The 19,849-nt window shown below is 42.4% G+C and overlaps 2 protein-coding genes across 11 annotated transcripts in view; one reads left to right on the forward strand and one right to left on the reverse strand.

Annotated features, from left to right (window-relative positions):
• The window catches only part of PLAGL1 (PLAG1 like zinc finger 1), a 65,700-nt gene extending 58,715 nt beyond the window's left edge, over window positions 1–6,985 (forward strand). For 4 of the 10 annotated variants that reach the window (XM_060167460.1, XM_060167463.1, XM_060167464.1 and 1 more), the window contains 2 exons: window positions 367–846; window positions 4,634–6,985. In XM_060167460.1, the coding sequence (XP_060023443.1) occupies window positions 695–846; window positions 4,634–5,873 (1,392 nt within the window). In that variant the 5' untranslated portion in view covers window positions 367–694 and the 3' untranslated portion in view covers window positions 5,874–6,985. Of the gene's footprint in view, window positions 1–366; window positions 847–1,239; window positions 1,431–4,586 lie in introns of those variants that run through there. The other 6 variants (XM_060167468.1, XM_060167467.1, XM_060167465.1 and 3 more) reach the window with 5 other exon arrangements.
• A 439-nt stretch (window positions 6,986–7,424) lies between these two features.
• The window catches only part of ZC2HC1B (zinc finger C2HC-type containing 1B), a 35,020-nt gene continuing 22,595 nt past the window's right edge, over window positions 7,425–19,849 (reverse strand). Inside the window, exons 6-9 of the mRNA XM_060167472.1 lie at window positions 16,716–16,821; window positions 9,313–9,395; window positions 8,738–8,859; window positions 7,425–7,939 (exon numbers count right to left, since the gene is read on the reverse strand). Coding sequence (XP_060023455.1) covers window positions 8,803–8,859; window positions 9,313–9,395; window positions 16,716–16,821 — 246 coding nt within the window. The 3' untranslated portion in view covers window positions 7,425–7,939; window positions 8,738–8,802. The remainder of the gene's footprint in view (window positions 7,940–8,737; window positions 8,860–9,312; window positions 9,396–16,715; window positions 16,822–19,849) is intronic.

Below are 19,849 nucleotides of genomic sequence, written 5' to 3' on the forward strand. Positions count from 1 at the left end.
ACACTGGGGAGGTTTTTTTGTTTTTTCTTTGAATTGGCAGACTGAACTTCGCAATGACCCGAAATCATGGTTTGAAGTCGATAATACCGACTCTATGGAAATAGCCGTCTCTATCACAAGGGAAAGTGCGCTTCATCTACCGTCAAAACACTGTGCGCTTGACTCCTGCCACCCAGGAGAAGCACAGACAGGTGGACTTATATGCAGAAGGACCTCTTAAAGCACACAGGAGGATGCAGAGTTGTGCTGCGTTCAAGCCATTTAAAGGAACACGTTGATTCTGGGGAGTTGATGCTGAACTGGTGGGGGAGGAGCAGCATTGTTTTCAGATGAAATGCAAGGAAACTGTTCCCCTTCTCTCCACAGACAGTTTGGTGGTCCAGGACGTGCCCCAGCTCTAGTGATGCCGATTGCCTTTCCGCTCTGGAACCTCATCCATGCCTCAGACTTGCTCCTCTCAACCTGAGACTGCGTGGAAACTGGGATGTGGGAAGCAGGAAGCAGAGATAGTGGTAACTGAGAGGCCCATGTCTGGGTAGAACCAGGTCCGGGACCACAACGCTGCCTCCCCCCTGGCCTGGCGGTCAGCTGCTGTGGCTCTGCTGATGTGCTCAGCACCGTCCTTCTATTTGTACTTAAATGGCACAGCATTTGGTCAGCGCATCTGAAAAGGAAGGTGTGAGAGACAAAGCCCATGGCCACCTACCCCTGCCAATTATGTGGCAAGACGTTCCTCACCCTGGAGAAGTTCACTATCCACAATTATTCCCACTCCAGGGAGCGACCTTACAAGTGCTTGCAGCCAGACTGTGGCAAAGCCTTCATTTCCAGATATAAATTAATGAGGTGAGAGGCTTTAGAAAAGGTATGTACTTTTACACATACCTTTAAAAGGCTTTGCTAGCCCTCAGACCAAACACTGCAGGGGAAAAGGGATGCAGAATGTGGATGCATTTTAGCCTTTATGGCTGTACCTCCAGTGATTACTATAGTTTTTGTATGACAGTTGTGCTTTGCAGTGTCCAGTTCACTTTTTCAACAAATATTTCTTGTGTTCCTGCAATAAGCCAGGCCTAAGGACAGAAAGATGAGAAGACACATGGCTGGGGAGATAGTCATGCAAACACCATTAAAATGTAATCTAAGGGCTTTGACAGAGCTATGCAGGTGGCGGAAGTTGTTCTCCACTGCTTGATGAGACCTGGGGAGGCTCCTCAGAAAGGTACAGTCTTTAGCTGTGATCTAAAGAATGAATGGGAGGCAGACAGTGAGGAAGGAGGTTCTGGGAAAGCCCTAAGCCTTGTCCTTGAAGCACACGTGCACAGAGGGTAGCGGCGGATGAGAATGGAGGTGAGGCCCAAAGTGTAGGGGAGAAGGAAGCAGCTCAAAACAGGCCTTGTCTGCTGTCCTAAAGGGTTTGTTTTCTTCTGGTAAGTCTAAGAACTGAAAAACATGATTTGGTCAGGGTGTTAGAAAGATGGCTCTGGTAGTAATCTGGAGAAGAGGGAAGAGGCCTGTAGACTGATTTGCAATCTGTTGTTAACAGTCCAGGTATGAAATACGGAGAGCTTGTCTAGGTTCTGAGAGTAAGCATGGAGGGGGGCGGGTTCCTCTCCGAGCGTTGGCTTTTGGAGCAGTTTCTCAACTTGGCTCTAAAAGCCACCCTAACAAGTGGAATTCTGTTGGGTATACAGATGTTAAGTATGTGCATTTAATCAGATTTTCAAAGGTATCCATGATATGACAGACGGTAAAAACTACTCTTTTAGGAGATAGGTCCTTTTTTAGATATAGTACATTTAGTCTGAATTATCAGTATTTCTTGAGTGCCTATTAGGTACTCACTTCCCTGAGGGAAATGAATATGAGATGTAGTTTTCTGCCTGTAAAGGATTTTTATATTATATTTGCGTATAATATATACTCAAAATCAGTAAGTCACACAGTAGGCTGATTGACAATAAATGCTGTGTGTGTTATGTATTGAATATATGGTACCTTCAGAGCTATACACACAGAACTGCCACTAATCTGTGCCTCTTGATACCTGGTTAAGGGAAATGCATCGTTTGCCTCTAATTTTCATGAAATGAACTTTCACTTTCAGACTAACATATAAATGCATAGGTAAGAGTCAGCATTTAGCAGGAGAGAGTTTCCATCTGAGTGGTATGAACACGAACCACATTATAATTAGATCTGGGAATGCCCCTGGAGGAAGGCACTTGAAAGAATTAAGAGAGATATAAATTATGGCTCTTAAGAATAACACTGTTACAGATGATGTAATATAATAAGCTGATTTGTTAAAATAAGCCTATACACGCCTAAAATTCAAATGTGTTCTATACGTCGGCTGATCTCTAGTTGCCATAAGTGTGTTGAGTGCCTACTGTATGCACCAATTTTGTTGCAAAGGCTTCCTGTTTTGCAACCCGCTTCTTATGTGTACACAGTAATTATCCTTACCCGAACACCAAAAGCAGTGTTAGCTGCAGTTAAGCCACAGTGAGGATATTATAACCATGGATAAAGACCAAAACACATATAGGAGATAAATATTTGGAAAAGACAGTGGCGCTAACAGATTACTGGAATGACAGGAATTAGGTGGGATTACTGTGGTAAACCGCACTGAAGAAGATGTCTTAAGCAATATTTAGGAGGTAGGTGGTGGTGGTGCTGAGGAAGGGAAACGACTTGTTCAGCTAAGGGTGTGAAGAGAAGCAGAAAAGGGAAGCAGTGTACTTCATGCAAGGACGGCCTTCCCTGCCGCAGTCCCCGACATTTCTTGCCTCTCTGGCCTGAAGCAGCGATCCAATAAAGGGATAGAAGAGTGGCGAGAGGGCAGGATGCTTTAGGTTTTGCTTTTTTTTTTTAAAAAAAGGGCAGCATTCCTTCCTGTGTCCCTCAGTTGTAACATAAGATCCATTTTATAAGCAGAGGTTGAAGAAGAAACTAACTGACTTGCTGAACTAGAAAAGAGAACATGGGACTTACTTAATACAGCGAAGGATGAAAGCAGTTAGATGGAGATAGCAAAGGGCAGGAACGGTGATTTGGCAAGGCAGACGAAGTCCCAGTGTAAGCAGTTAACCCCGGAGGAATTCTAAGATCATTGATGTGGTCCAGGTGACGCCCAAAGACGGTGGTACTTGGTGACTGTAGGACAGACTGAAACTGGTGGTTTCTTGGGTTGTGAGGTAAGAGGAGAAGTTAGGGAGGGAAACAAAATGTGGAAGTAATTTCAGCCATAAGATGATCATGTTCTAGATTGGAACTGTTGCATGAGCAGGTGAAGGGGGAAATTAAAGGAAGAATTGGATGCCAGGCAGAGGAAAGAGTCAAAAAAGAGGGGTGGTAGCTGGTAGAATGTGAAAAGTGTCATTGCTCAGGTAAGAGTTGTGTCCCCCCGAGCCTTTCTCATAGGTAGGACAGCAGTAAGACAGCAAAGTGTGGGTAGGAAATACCAGGTCCAGAGTTGTTAACTGGGTACTGATCTAACACAGGGGTGATAAATGAAATTTAATCAGATAAAAATCCTTCACAAAGGAAAAAGGGGAGAGGGACAAGATCCAGAACAGAGCTTTAGGGTTCCTAAACATTAGTGCTGGACCAAATAGAAAGAAAACTGTTTAAATATCAAGTTTGTTATTTGCCCTCCAGCAACCTCGAAAAATCCTTCCGACAACCTAGGAATGTATTTAAATATGCATGTGAAACTTGGAGAGACCAGCATCACTTCAGATCCCCCAAATACCTGTTGCATTGTCCCCGTTCCTCAACACTGTTTGTACCTGTCTCACAGAACCTGCCGCAGTCAGTGTATGTTTCCCTCTACTGTCTTAGTCCTTCTAGAAAAAGTCCTTTTGAACTTTGCCGAAGGAATTACCAGTGACCTTTAGGAAGTGAGCTGAAGGTGTCTAAGAGGGATCCTGAAGAAATGGAGACGGGCTGCACGCATGTGACATGATAGCCAATAGGAAAGTATTAAACGGCAGAAACTAAGACTTCAGCGTAAAGGTCTCATGGGAGGCAGGAGGCGGACGCTCCGAGAACAGGTGGTGGGGGTGGCATTCTGGGTCCAGTTAGACACTTTCTCTGAGGTTAAAGATGATAGACTTTTTAGTTTTATGTCTAAGGCCTGAACTTTTTGTCTCAATAAAGACCAAGCAGAAATTGTATTGGAAACCATAAAAATAACAACACTGGGGGGCAGGGGTATGGGGTTATGTGTAGAAGGCAAATTGGATCACTTCTGGAAATTCAGAAATTTTAAGAGTATAGAATAGTCATTTAAACCCCTTCCTGAAAAATATTTCTTCATGATCATATATCTTAAAATGCTTGTATACTTGTATTTGTTTAGAAATCTCTTTGTGTACATTAGGAAAATGTGTTCTCAAAGCATATTCTTTACACGTGTGAAAACGGCATCACGTAGTACCTGTTTTTTTTATTATAACGTTTATGTGTAGAATCTGGAAAATACAGAAAAGTATTTTAAAACTAAAACACATATGCCACCACCTAGAGAAAACTACTATCAACATTTTAATACTGTTTGTTTCTCTACGTTTCTCCAGCTCTTAAACCACTGGGTCTATTGTGAACTTCTTCCTTCTGCTCCTAGGCACATGGCTACCCACTCGCCCCAGAAATCCCACCAGTGCGCTCATTGTGAGAAGACTTTCAACCGCAAAGACCACCTGAAAAACCACCTCCAGACGCACGACCCCAACAAAATGGCCTTTGGGTGCGAGGAGTGCGGGAAGAAGTACAACACCATGCTGGGCTACAAGAGGCACCTGGCCCTGCACGCGGCCAGCAGTGGCGACCTCACCTGCGGGGTCTGTGCCCTGGAGCTAGGGAGCACGGAGGTGCTGCTGGACCACCTCAAGGCCCACGCGGAAGAGAAGCCCCCGAGTGGAGCCAAGGAGAAGAAGCACCAGTGCGACCACTGCGAAAGATGCTTCTACACCCGGAAAGACGTGCGGCGCCACCTGGTGGTCCACACAGGCTGCAAGGACTTCCTGTGTCAGTTCTGTGCCCAGAGGTTTGGGCGCAAAGACCACCTCACGCGACACACCAAGAAGACACACTCACAGGAGCTGATGAAAGAGAGTCTGCAGTCCGGAGACCTTCTGAACACCTTCCACTCCCTCTCTCCGCAGTTCCAGCTGAAGGCCGCCCCACTGCCTCCTTTCCCTTTAGGGGCTCCTGCACAGAACGGGCTTGCAAGCGGCCTGCCAGCTGAGGTACACAGCCACACCCACGGCCCCTCGGAGCAAACCTCCCAGCCTGTGCCAGCGCTGCCAGAGCTCCTGGCCCCGCTGCACCCCGTAGCATCCCCCAGCTCTCCTCCCCCACCCCTCCAGAGTCACAAGTACAACACCAGTTCTACCTCATACTCCCCACTTGCAAGCCTGCCCCTCAAAGCGGATACTAAAGGATTTTGCAATACCAATTTGCTTGAGGACTTGCCTCTGCAAGAGCCTCAGTCACCTCACAAGCTCAACCCAGGTTTTGATCTGGCCAAGGGAGGTGCTGGTAAAGTAAACCTGCCCAAGGAGCTACCTGCAGACGCTGTGAACCTAACAATACCTGCCTCTTTGGACCTTTCCCCTCTGTTGGGCTTCTGGCAGCTGCCCCCTCCTGCTACCCAAAATGCCTTTGGGAATAGCAGTCTCACCCTGGGGCCTGGGGAATCTCTGCCCCACAGGTTAAGCTGTCTGGGGCAGCAGCAACAAGACCCCTCACTCGCCATGAGCACTATGAGCCTGGGCCAGCTCCCCCTGCCCCCCATCCCCCATGTTTTCCCAGCTGGCACTGGTTCAGCTATCCTGCCTCATTTCCACCATGCATTCAGATGACTGGTTTTTAAAGCGTACCGTTCTTATTCTGGAAGATGTTTTAAGAAGCATTTTAAACATCAGTTATGATACAAGGAAAGAGTTAGAAAGCAGGACTGGAATATGGCTTATTCAGTGATGACTGGCTTGAGAGAAGAGAGTTCTCGAACTGCATGTATTGTGCCAATCTGTCCTGAGTATTCATGCTTTGTACCAAATTTAATAAGCAAGTATTCTTTAATGGAACTGCAACCATTGTCATAACCGACATCCATACGAGGGCTGCTATATATAGGTGTTTGTCAAATTGAACTTAATCGTAAGCCATGATCATAATAATGTTAACTAAATAACTTTATGTGGCACTGCCTAGTAAGGGAACTATGGAAAGGTTTGGATTTCTCCAAAATGGGAGAATTTTTAAAATAAGAAAATAACCTTTATATTGCATATTATGACTAGGCTGTGTATTTCTTTTCAGGGATTTTTCTACCTTCAGGGTTGGATGTAGTTTAGTTACTATTGCCATAGCCAACCTATAGTTTTACAGAAACAATTTCTTGTGGAATAATAGATGTCTCCATTTTAAAAAAGCATTTTAAATGTAGTTTGAATATTTTCCACAGGATGCTACAATGTGAGTTATCACTTCATTTATCTTAAAGACTAAACTGATTGTCAGTTACATCTGACAGAAAAAAAAAAAATCACTGTGTAACCAGGTTAAGCGGTAAAATAATCCAGGCGTCAGTCAAAAAAGGCATTTTACTGACTTTAATATTGATTATATTTTTAACAGGAATTTAAGAATATTACTGGAATTAAAAATATATATATATATATATTAAACAAGAATTTCCTTTGCTCTGTCTGGCTTAAAATACTACTCTGCTTAAGTATTTTTAATCACCAATAAGTAAATGCATTTTAAAATTCATCATTTAAGTCAATATTAGTTTTATTCAAAAAAGATAACGTTTTACAATGTAACTATAATCTATCTCTTGAATTTGGTATCTAATGAGTTTTTAAAATATAAAACCTAACCTTTTTTTAAAGCTCCTTTGTCTTTTGTGTTTAGAGGCTTTCTATATGAAGATATATCTTACGTATAATAAACTCTACAAATTCTGCACGTGGCTCGATTAATTTTTATATACAACCACACCGCGGAACTATCCACACTGAGATAGATAGAAAACAGTTCCAGTTCCTTGGCCGGCTCCCTCATGCCCCCTCCTGGCCATTACATCCCCTACAGAAACTACTATTCTGACCTCTAGTCAGCATCTATTAGAAACTAACCCCCCCCTTTTTTTTTGAGTAAAATAATTATGATTTAAGGTACGAGCTTATATGCTTCATTAAATTCACAGTGCTAAGAACTTATTTCTAAAAATTACTGTATAACATTCTGAATCCTTCCAGAATGCTATGTAATTTATTTCTGATATATAAGGTCAGAATACTAGCTACTAAAGTTTTGTCTAGGCTAGGCTACCATGATCCCGTTTTACAATCGTGTTTACTATTAATTTCTAGTACAAATTAGAAATTATTTCATATTGGGATTTCTTCAGAAAGTATTCCCCCATAATACTGTTTATTTTTGCTTGTTTTACCTCGAAATAGGGTGGGGGTGGGTAGAGAAAGGGAAACCTTGAGTTCGTTCGCCCATTAAAGCAGCATATTAGCCAAATGTGAGAAACTGGTTCCCAGTCCTTAAAGGTGATACTGATGACCATAAAGGGTGGGAGGCATTGTAGATAAGCTACCTGGGGCCGGGCTGTTGCATGTGTGGAACTGACATGGTGGGTCCTTAAACTACGGTTTCACTTGCGGGGAAGAAAATGAGACAGAGGGACACAGGTTACCTCGTCAGTAGGAATCTACTGCTCTGGGATGTCTCAGTTCACAAATCCACTTACCTCTCCAAGGGAAGGCAGTCTCTCAGAGCAAGCGGAGAGTGGTAGAGTGGCAGCTCCCCTCAGCTCAAGCTTCCCAAATTCCATTTACAGAAGGTTCCATAAATACTTTTATGTGGCTTACGAGTCTTCAGTCAATTCCAGAACACATACCTGATTTACCTGAGCATAAAACATAGCATTTAGTTCCCAAAATACAGATTGTAAGACTTTCAGATGTCATGTTTGCTGTACCACAGGTGGGAGTAGGTCGGTATTCTCCTAATTAGAAAAAGATGGCTTACTCCTAAATAAAATTCCCTGAGTTTAATAAAAGATAAAAAATTCTTAGATTAAAAAGCAAGAGTTAAGTATAAATGACTCTACAAAAAGAGTTTACTAACCCTTAAGATGACCAAGGGAAAAAAATAGTTGGGACACCACCTCCCAACAGAGCTACATAAACCAATGGTGAAATGAACAGTTGACTTCCAAGTTGGCCATGATAAATAAATGGCCTGAGGCCACTTAGAGCATCCTCTCCACAAGGTGGGAAGGTTACTGTAACCTGTTCCTTCCACTGTAGTGTTCCCCCAAAATCAACTGTGTACACTGGTGTGAGACAATTATACATGGTATACAGATGGACATTTAAAATAGGAATGGTTACTAATTATAGTTTAATGTTCATTAGAAGCAAATAACAAAGCTGACATTTCACAGCTATCATATAGAATAAAGTTAGGTAAAAAATGATTCTCCTAGAAAGCAATAGTGTTAGTACACCGAAGACTGTTTCACTAAAAGTTTCTAATATCAAAGCAACATTTTCTTTAAAAGCTTATTAAATGTCCACTTAAAAAAAAAAGCTTCAAATGAATCTTTAAATCAAGCATTATCATACAGGTTGATGTGTTGTTTAACGATTTGGGGGGAAAATTTTGAAGGGAGTAGATAAGAAAATTTGAAGCTAGTTTTTACTTGTTCTACATGATGTCTCAAGAGAAATCATGGGCATGTAAACAGATGCCTCCCCATCCTTCCCCTTAGGTGGCTTTCCTGGGTACACAGCCATCCAGGCTGAGGACTTTTAGGGAGCCAGTCTGAAAGCAGAAAGAAAAGGCATTTACTTTAGAACTTCGTTGTTTCCACATTGAGAATGTTAAGTAATATACGCCTCTTAAAATTTTAATTGTTTTAACAATTCACATATCAAAAAGTCTCCAACTTCATAGCAGTCCTATTCAGTGTCAATCTCAGGGAACTGTCCTTGTTTGGAAAAAGGGATAGGGCAGTAACCTTCCAGGTCAAAATGAAAAATCATTCCCCTTTCCTGTTAAATCCAAGAAGCAAAAACTGAACGTCATTTCAAACTATATGTTTAACAAAAGAGTAAATTTCAAGAACATACATTTTAGTAACACAAATCAGGATCTGCCCAAATTCCTCTCTGACTGGCCTGCTATGGATTCATTCTCTTAAAGGCTCAGTAACTGTCTTGCCCATTGGATGATCGGCAACACCTGGATTAGAGGTTAATTTTTTTTTTTTCTTACCTGGCCTCTAGGAGTTAATCTTTTTTTAGGTTTAGTAAATCCTTGTCTGAGTTTTGCTCCAGAAGCAGGGTCCACTGCTAATCCTTTGCAGACATAAACAGATTTGTTATTATGTAAAAGCAAACATTAGCAACAACAGAAAAAAAGGAATGATTACGAAATCCTCACACTGGATTCAAAAATCTCTATTCTTCTTTTGTTTTGTTTAGTTTTGTAGCTATAGACAAGTTCTCAGTCCCCCATCCTGGGCCAAATAATAAGGAAAACAGAAACTGTCTCAGGAGCCCTCTCTCCTCCACCCCTAGGCCTTCACTTGCCTATGGATGGGCCCTCTGGACCACCACCTCAGTGGGCCACCATTTATACAAGCTGACCCTTGGGCTTCCCTGGTGGCGCAGTGGTTGAGAATCTGCCTGCTAATACAGGGGACACGGGTTCGAGCCCTGGTCTGGGAGGATCCCCCATGCGGCGGAGCAGCTGGGCCCGTGAGCCACAACTATTGAGCCTGCGCGTCTGGAGCCTGTGCTCCGCAACAAGAGAGGCCGCGATAGTGAGGCTCGCGCACCGCGATGAAGAGTGGCCCCCGCTTGCCACAACTAGAGAAAGCCCTCGCACAGAAACTCAGACCCAACACAGCAAAAATAAATAAATTATACAAGCTGACCCTCAACACCTCTCCCCACTACTGCCCTGGCTTTCAAAATATATCCTGAGTATTTCATGTCTTCACAATCCTTTGCCTGCTTTCATGCTAGAAAGGGTTTGATAAGCCTTATGGAAGCATGAGATGCCTTCCCTCCCAGGCGTTATTTACACAGTGATGGACTCAATCCCCAAACAGGACTCTTTTCCTTCGTGTCCAGCAGCACTGCTACGTATGGAGATGTAGGAGTTTATGGATATAGGCATACCATACCATAGTCTGTTTTAAAGGACCACATGGTATGGGACAGGATTCTCAAGGAAATCATTTAAAAAAAAAAAAAAGAATTAGTGCTCTCTGTCCTAGAGGCCTCCTTTCTATCTAATCAGTGTTTTACAAAGGGGGAATAACCAAACAACCCAAGGAAATTGTGAATCAATATCAAAGAACATAGGATAGAAAGAACTCAGTGTTCGTATTACCCAAAGATCTCCAAGTCTTATTTTTTCCAAGGAATCAGCAACTGACCCTTCAAAACTCATTACATTTGCTATGCAATTAGGTTAGGTAAGGAGGGGAGGCTAGTGCAGGGAAGATGCTTAACCTGATCAAATCCACTGGCTCCAGAAACCAAAGCAGAACCTACACCAACAAAACTTTACAGGCAATTCACTAAATATATGAAGCAATGCAGCTCTAGAACCCAGAACTACATTTTCACAGTGATCTTAGTCTCTCTGTATAAAGGTGCTGGAGAAGCTGCTGCCCAGAGGTACCTTCCCTGTAAATCTGTCACTCTTATATCAAAACCCTTCAGAAAATAGCCATGTAGATACTTGCTGACTAGGCTATAAACTCAGTTCCCATCTGAACATCAGAATCTTCGTGAGAATGAAGGAAGAGCCACACCATTTTTCTAAAACAATTTCCTAACATATATCTACTAAATAATATATACCTACTAAGTAATATATAATAGTATATAATATGTACTAAATAATGTAATATATAATAATATATAAATGTTTATATAATTATCTCCTTAATCTTTATATTTTTTGACCCAGTTTTCCCAAAGTAGATAAAGATTTGCTTGGCTCTACCATTTCCTATTAAAAATTACTTGTGTAAGTTGCTTTTCCTCACCTGTAAACTAGGGATATGAATAATATGTCTACTCCCCTGTGTTACTTTGAGGATTAAATGAGGATTAATGAAGATTAATATATGAAGAGCTTAGAAGAGTGTACAATTAAGCACGGGCTACTGTCCATGAAGAAGGGATATTCAGTACAGCAAAAAAGTAGAAACAACCTACCTATTCAAGTCAGGAAAACAGATAAACAAGTTACATTGTATTTCTGTGATATGATACCATGTTTTTAAAGAAACTCTTTGCCATAGGAAAATGTTCAAAGTTTGTTAGTGAAAAAAAGTCAGGAAGTGTACACCAACTATGATCCCAGCTTTGATAAAAGGAAAACAAAAAAGGAGTATAAAGAGAAAAAATGAAAAGAGATATCAATGTTAACAGGGTGTGGAATTATGGACATCTTTTATTTTCTTTACACCATTTATACCATTTCTTTATACCATTTTCCAATATCTTCTACAGTAAGCATTAATTTCTTACATGGCAATGAAAAAAAATGCTCTTTCTCAAGAGACATTTTTGCAGACTAACTTAAAGTGTCTAGGACCAAGAAGTTTCTAAGTCATCATAATAGTCTAACTTACATAAATGCGCATGCCTGGGGATGTGACACCAGCATTGGTGTTAATCACATATAGTCTGGACGTCTCGCCAAGCATTTATGACCCTCCTTGCTCTAGTGTCAGCCTTCCATTCTAACTTTAACCCCAGTTCTTCTCCGTGCTTTGGCCAAATGGGCCATTTGTTTCCAGAGTATGTCCTCTGCATTCTTATTTCCATATCTTTGTTAATTGCTTCTGCAACTTTTCTCCATTGGTCAAAATCTAGCTCATCCTGGGACTTCCCTGGTGGTGAAATGGATAAGACTCCATGCTCCCATAAACGGATAAAGAAGATGTGGCACATATATACAATGGAATATTACTCAGCCATAAAAAGAAACGAAATTGTTATTTGTAGTGAGGTGGATGGACCTAGAGTCTGTCATACAGAGTGAAGTAAGTCAGAAAGAGAAAAATAAATACTGTATGCTAACACATATATATGGAATCTAAAGAAAAAAAATGGTTCTGAAGAACCTAGGGGCAGGACAGGAATAAAGATGCAGACGTAGAGAATGGACTTGAGGACACGGGGAGGGGGAAGGGTAAGCCGGGACGAAGTCAGAGAGTTGGGCAAGGACTTATATATACTACCAAATGTAAAACAGACAGCTAGTGGGAAGCAGCCGCATAGCACAGGGAGATCAGTTCAGTGCTTTGTGACCACCTAGAGGGGTGGGATAGGGAGGGTGGGAGGGAGACGCAAGAGGGAGGAGATATGGGGATATATGTATATCTATAGCTGATTCACTTTGTTATACAGCAGAAACTAACACACCATTGTAAAGCAATTATACTCCAATAAAGATGTTAAAAAAAATAGTAAGAAAAAAAAAGACTCCGTGCTCCCAATGCAGGGGGCCTGGGTTCAATCCCTGGTCAGGGAACTAGATCCCACATGCATGCCACACTGAGGAGCCCACGTGCCTCACCTAAGGAGCCGGCGAGCCGCAACTAAGGAGCCTGCCTGCTGCAACTAAGGAGCTGGCAAGCCACAACTAAGGAGCCCGCCTGCCGCAACTAAGACCCAGCACAACTAAATAAATTAAAAAAAAAACAAAACAAAGAAACTGAGGCTGAGTTAAAAAAAAAAAATGTAGCTCATCCTGAAAGCTCATCCCAAATGCCTCTACCTCTATGAAGCTTCCTCTCTCTGACTGTCACCTCCTCCATAAAGCCTCCTCAGCAAAGTTGATCTCTTGATTCCCTTAGGACTTTTATATCCCACTGTTAAATATTAGATATTAATAATTACTGACTGCCTCTCCCCCTAGACTTTTTAAAGAATCCATGGGTGTAAGAAACAACCATACACAATAACTAGGTGCTGAGTGAATGAATCCTTTTAAACATCCATGGCAGCTGTGTATCAACTTCATGTAACGTCACATGTTCTCTTGGGCAGAGATTTTCCTGTACATACAAAACTTCTTAGAAGACTCTGGGATGGATAAGGATTGTGCCTGACACACATTTCCCCTGACTGTGAATTCAGAACAAAATGTTATTAAATGAGAGATTCTAAATGCTTATTTTACTCAAGAGAGTTGAAGAATGATAGCCAGAGTTTTAGAGGGCTAACTACCAGCTAGATGAAGACAGTAAAGAATTTATGTGGAAGGCGACGGACACCAAGTAGCCTTACTATCGACTGTCAATGTAGAAATAGCAAGACCAACAACAATTTTTAAAAGGCCCTCATATTACAAATAGATTAATACTGACCAGAACAAAAACAATGGCCAGCAGATGTGAATCTGATTCACACAAGGGCCTGTTTACATCAGCGAAAGGGACTCAGTGCTTTTCTCCAAGCCTTGAAGAGTTTTGAAAATTAACCTCCCCTCAGTACACTTCTGCTTCCTCCCCAGAATGGCTCCGAATGAAATGTGCCTAATTTAAAGGCACACTAACGCTGACAATTTTAATTTTAAATGTAAACAGGTGAGGCCACAGGAAAGAATAGAAATTAAATTGAAAAAGCATCTTAAGCCTGAAATAAAACAAAAAGCTACCTCTTAAAGCTAATTAACAGGACAATTCTATCATATGCCAGTAATATAAGTGAGAAATTATGGACTCAAGATACCCACTTTTCTCCAACATATTTCATTCAAAAAGTATTTACTGAGCACTTCATAACTGCCGTGAACAATTCTAACAGTTAGGGATACAGCAGCACAATACAAAATAGACCAGACAGATCCCTGCCTTCTTGAAACTTACATCCCTTTATCTGGGGGTGGGGGGACAAGAAGGAGATAAACAAACCTGTAATGAAATCAGATGATGATAAATGCCATTTTGAAAAACTACAAAGAGAATTATGGAGGCCTCGATCACTTCTAAATACAGAGGCTGTGGGTGAGGTACAAGGGGAAGAGGACACTCAGCAGAGAACTGGAGGGAGGGAGGGAGGGAGGGAGGGAGGGAGGGAGGGAGGGAGGGAGGGAGAGAGACAGCAGTGCAGATCAGTGAGGGAGGGCTTTGGCTTTCAGCAGAGAGGGCAGCCAGTGCAAAGGCCCTGAGCCGGAAGTGAGCAGGAGCAACACAGGCCGCTGCAGCTGGACTGAGAGACAGTAGACGGCGAGGTCAGGTGGTGGTACAGAACCTAGTGAGGGCCCTGCTGGACTCTGCCTTTTACTTGGCAACATCACAGTAGTTATAACCACGGCTAACTAGTCAAGAACAAATGTAATACCGTTTTGCTTAGATCTGCTGGCCTACTCCTCTGTTTCCTAGTGTATCAAATTGGTGTCTTTGTAGCGTCCCGCTTAATGCCACATACTGGGACACGGGACTGCTAAGCCCTAATTCAGGACCGTTCCACTGATGCCTTGCTGCTGCTTTAACGAAATTATTTAGTTCACAGAAGGAAACTCTTCCCCTATTTTCAACACTACGCCTGCCTCCCCCAATTCCCAGTCTCTTTCCAGGTTTACTAGAGTGGGGAATGAAAGTCCTGGACTCCGAGGCTGTACTCAGATTTGACTTGGCACACCGTCAGAGTTGTCTAATCCCGATGAATTAAGAAATATTCCCTCTTGGCAAATAAGCTTCAACCTCAAAATCAAAAGGATGTTTTTCACTGGAAGGGAAGCATTATAATATATTCGTTGAAAAAATAAGAAAAGAAGCTATAGTAGAAAGAAATTGTCTTTTCTGAAGGACACTAATTGTTACACTTTAGAAAAAAGCTTGTTAGTGGAAGTTTTACCAGAAGAACACACATATAATTTGAATTCTTTTTTTTCTAAGTGAAAACTAAAACCTACCCCATTGTTAAGTTTCTGCAGATCAGGAAAAAACGAATGATTTAAGTTTAGATGGCTGTGGGGAAATTTTTAAAATATCAATTCAATTTTTAAGCCCATGATAAGCAACTCATGAGGAATTTAAAAACTAATGATAAAAATTTCTAGCGCTATTATTACTTTGACTGTGAAATTGGCACTTCTTATTCTGGTTCTGATAATACCTTCAAAATAAGACTTGTGACCAGATGGGCCAATATGATCATGAATTAATTCATATTGCCTTCATAGTACATGCTGATCATAAAGAAGAATGCGCATTATTACTAATGCAGCTCAATGAAGAGAGAAAGCACAGTAGATATCTAATCCAGCTCTGCTGTTTACCAGTTGTGTGCCTCAGTTTCCCTTTCCATAGATTAAAACATTTGGAGGATTATTGCGAAGATTAAATGAAATGGGTCAAGCATATAGTAAGTACTATAATGGTGGTCATACCTTTTCAGTTATTTGAAGAAATTATTTCATTCTAGGAAGGAAATTCTTCCCTTTTTTCTTTTTTTCCAGCCTTACTGAGATCTAATTGAATATAATGTATAAGTTTAAGGTGTACAATATGATGATTGATACACGTATATATTGCAAAATGATTACCACAATAAGATTAGTTAACACACCCATCACCTCACATAGTTGCTTTTGTGTGTATGTGGTGAGAACATTTAAGATCTACTCTCTTAGCAGTTTTTAAGTATATAATACAGTACTGTTAACTAGAGTCACCATGCTGTACTTTAGATCCTCAGAACTTATTCATCTTATTACTGGAAGTTTGTACCCTTTGACCAACATCTCCCCATTTCTCCCACCCTACACTCCACCCATGGCAACCACCATTCTATTCTCTGTTTTTACGAGTTTAACTTTTTAAGGTTCCACACATAAGTGAGGGCATACAGTATTTGTCCTCCTTCTCTCTGACTTATTTCACTTAGCATAATGCCCTCCAGGTTTATCCATGTTGTCGAAAATGGAAGGATTTCGTTTTCTTTCTTTTTTTTTTTTTTTTTTTTTTGTGGTACGCAGGCCTCCCACCACTGCGGCCTCTCCCATCACGGAGCACAGGCTCCAGACGTGCAGGCCCAGCGCCCATGGCCCACGGGCCCAGCCGCTCCGCGGTATGTGGGATCCTCCTGGACCGGGGCACGAACCCGCGTCCCCTGCATCGGCAGGCGGACCCCCAACCACTGCGCCACCAGGGAAGCCCTTCCTTTTCTTTTTATTGCTGAATAATATATACCCCATCTTTATCCATTCATCCATCAACGGACACGTCAGTTGTTTCTATATCTTGGCTATTTGAAAAATGCTGTAATGAACATGGGAGTATAGATATCTCTCTGAGACAGTGATTTCATTTTCTTCCCTTATTTTCAACACAAAACCTGGCACACTGCCATCTCCTAACTTTAATCTCTTTTTAATTTTACCAAACCAGAGAACATTGGTTCTAGACCCCGCTGTTGTAATCAGATCTAACTTTGTACATTTTCAGAGTTGTCTAATCCTGGTAAATTAGGAAATATCCTTTCTTGGCAAATAAGTTTTAACCTCAAACAAACCCACATATCTTTATATCCCAAAGCAACTTCAGATGTCATAGCTTTTGCTGACTGCCAGCAAATCCCAAAGCCAACAGTGGCCCCCTCTGACTCTGTCATTCGATAGTTGAGATGCTCACTCCAACTCACCTGGCCTGGTTGGGACCACACTGGCCTCCAGGGCCCTGTTCTGCAGCAGAGCTCCCACAGCACTGGTTACAGTCGTTCCTCCTTTTGGACTCATCTGAACCCTACCCTACAGAGAGAGAGAGAGAGAGACAGAAAGAGAGACAGAGAAAGAGACAGAAAAACATAGAGACAGAGAGAGAGAGACAGATAGAGACAAAGACAGAGAGAGAGGGGGCAGAGGGGAAGAGTTCTGTAACCTCAGGTAGCACACAGGATGTAAAGCTGTCTCCCCTTCACCAGCAGCAGGATGGAGTCATGTCTGGGACCTGCGACACCCAGGGGAGGGGGACACGCACACCCTGTACCTTAGTAGCCTCATCCCTGTCCTCCCTGCTGGGGCTCAAAACCATGTCTGGGGTTTTAGAGCTTTCATTCCATAATCAAGCCCTTGGTGGAGTGGTGATATGTTAATCCTGTAAAATTAGTTGTATGGAGACATAAGAAATCACTTAATGTCAATAAGGATAGTTATGGAACATTTTAGTTTTTCATTACACTTGAAGATGATTTTGTTTTTAAATACATGAACAGAGAAGAAAAACAGACACTGGCAGGCAGCAAGTGTTTTAAACATGGAATTCCAACATCTCCATGCCACTCCCCTCCCTGCTGAGCAGCAGTAGCAGAACAGTCACAGTAATACAGAAGAAGGACCAAAGGGTTCCTTGGGAGCTCCTTTGTATACTCCTTTTTACCTCGCTACTGATCCCTCAACATCTCCATGGCAACTCCAGTATAAAGATAACCTGTTCCTCCAAGTGAGAATCCTCACTTGGGCAAGGAGAGCTAGGAGGCTAGAGCAGGCAGCTCATCCCCAGCCAAACAAAGAAAGCTATTTTCAGAGGCCCACACTGGTCTCTTTTGGTTAAGGGTATAACACATTTTTATACTTGATTATGTTTAAAATAGAAACACATTTCAGCTGTGCTGTTAACAGCCCTTCAAAACTGAAACAACACCTCCCTTTTTGTTCTCCTTCTCAATAAGCTCCACTATTAGGCAGGGCCCCAGAGTGGTGAAGCTGGCATAAGGGAAACAGCGCTGCTGTTCAAATACACTCTACAGCGAGTTTACTCAGAAAGCAAGCAATTCAGAAAGCAAGCAATTTTTCTTCTGTGTTCCCAATCACCACTTAGCTCTGGAAAACAAGGAGAGGAACAGGGCCAAGTCACTGGCTGCACTCAGGACAGCCAGCTGGCCTTCTTCAGGAATAAAAAGCACTTCCGTCCGCTGCTTCCCTCTGCTCCCCTTGGGCCCACTGACGCCCACTAACTTTGTGGACTGGTTAGAAGAATCGTTCGAAGAAATATAATGCACCCTTTACTGCTTTAGGAAGTATGGAGTTGTCCTTTTTCCAAAACTAAGTTGAAGTCAAGTCCAAAGCAGTCATATTCCCCACCAAATTGTGGGGCCTATCCCACTATAGGAAAAGACCATGAGAGGGGAAGGAGGGCGGGGCAATGTGGAAAGAGGAAAAGGCCAGGGCACCCTGTGTGCAAGGCACTGTACTGGTATTACCTATAATCCTCCCAACAGCTCGGCAAGACACACGTTAAAGTGAGCCTCAAAGAATTGAAGTAACTTTTCCAAGTTTACCTGTAGATAATATAAAACTGAAAGTCAAACCCTGACTACTGACTGAAAAATCTGGGCTCTTTCTACATTGCACTGCTTCCCATGATATTTCAGGTGTAAAGATTGAATCTCTACAACTATATTTATCATAACCACCTTGCCTGCCCCACCAACACACCTATCTCCTGCCTCCTGTGTTCCTTTATCTAGATGTGTCGTATTACCTGCCAGACTCTGGAGCTAAAAACCTTTCTGCCAACACTGATCCTCTTTTACCTTATACTCGATCAGCTTCTCCGTCCCAACAATTATTTCTTAAATCTACCCGCTCCTCCACACTCACACACACACACACCCCATTAGTCTTCTTACTCTGAGCCCTCATTTTCTTTTCCTGTTGCTGTGGCTTCTAACTGGTCTCTCGCCAAACCATCTTGAACACTAACTGCAAGGGTGATCTTTCTAAAAAAGCAATTCCATGTCACTCCAATCTGCACTATGTGACCAGTTTACACTGCATATAGAATGACACATGAGGCCAGTGATGGATGGTTGGACAGAAAAGCTGAGGTGGTCAGTCTGCAGGGAGAAGAGAAAGCAGCAGCAGAGCAGGAAGAAGAGACAAGATGGAAAGATGGACAGGAGGACTTCCTGGGTTCCAGGGAACTTTCAATTCCTGCTTCCAGGCCCTCAGGCTGGTTGGCCTCAGATTTAGGGCACCTATTCACTTAATCCCCTTTTTCCTCCTCTCTGAGCCAGCCTGGCTTAAAGCCCTTGTGGCTCTGACGCTCACCTGGACTGTCCCATCCCGTCACTCAGCCACAGGCACTCTAGGCTTCGCTCCACGTGGCGGGCTCCTCAGGCCACGAGCTGGACACTTTGTGCACAGTGTCCTTCCCAACTTCAAATCTAGACTGGTAAACCCATCTGTATTTTGCAGAAAGTATCTGCTTCTCTTTGAAGCCTCTGCTGAATCACAAGTGGCCTCTGCCTCCATCTCGCTCCTGTATATGCCAACCACTACACCTTCCTACTGCACTGTTTCCAAGGCCACCTCCTCCTCCGAATCACAAATCCTTGGTCAACCAGCACTTGGCACAGTGGCTGCTTCAGCACAGATATTCAGTAACTGTCTAGTATATGCTGAGCTAGAGCTCAGGTCCATAGTCCGTGGGGTGTGCAATCGTTAGAGAGGGTCCCATCCCTATTACATATTGGATATCATGGAAATCTTTCTAAACATGCTTCATACTGTTAAGTATTGAGAACAATTTAATCTTTTCTTGGTATCTAAGCCATGTTTATGAAACTAATGGTTCTCATGGTATGCTGTAAGCTATGTCCCCGGCACCTTTGATGTGTATGGAGCTGTCTGCTCTCCCCAGTGTTGTCTTTATAAATCTATTGTCTTCCTGGTCCAGTGTTATTTTACTTATTTGTACCTATTTATAACAGCTGTTTTATCCATTTACCTTCAATTGCTGACTCTGGCTTTGAATAGGGTGAAGACCCCTCTCCAC

Source organism: Lagenorhynchus albirostris, chromosome 12 (genome assembly GCF_949774975.1).
Source record: "Lagenorhynchus albirostris chromosome 12, mLagAlb1.1, whole genome shotgun sequence".
In the NCBI taxonomy this organism is placed as follows: domain Eukaryota; kingdom Metazoa; phylum Chordata; class Mammalia; order Artiodactyla; family Delphinidae; genus Lagenorhynchus; species Lagenorhynchus albirostris.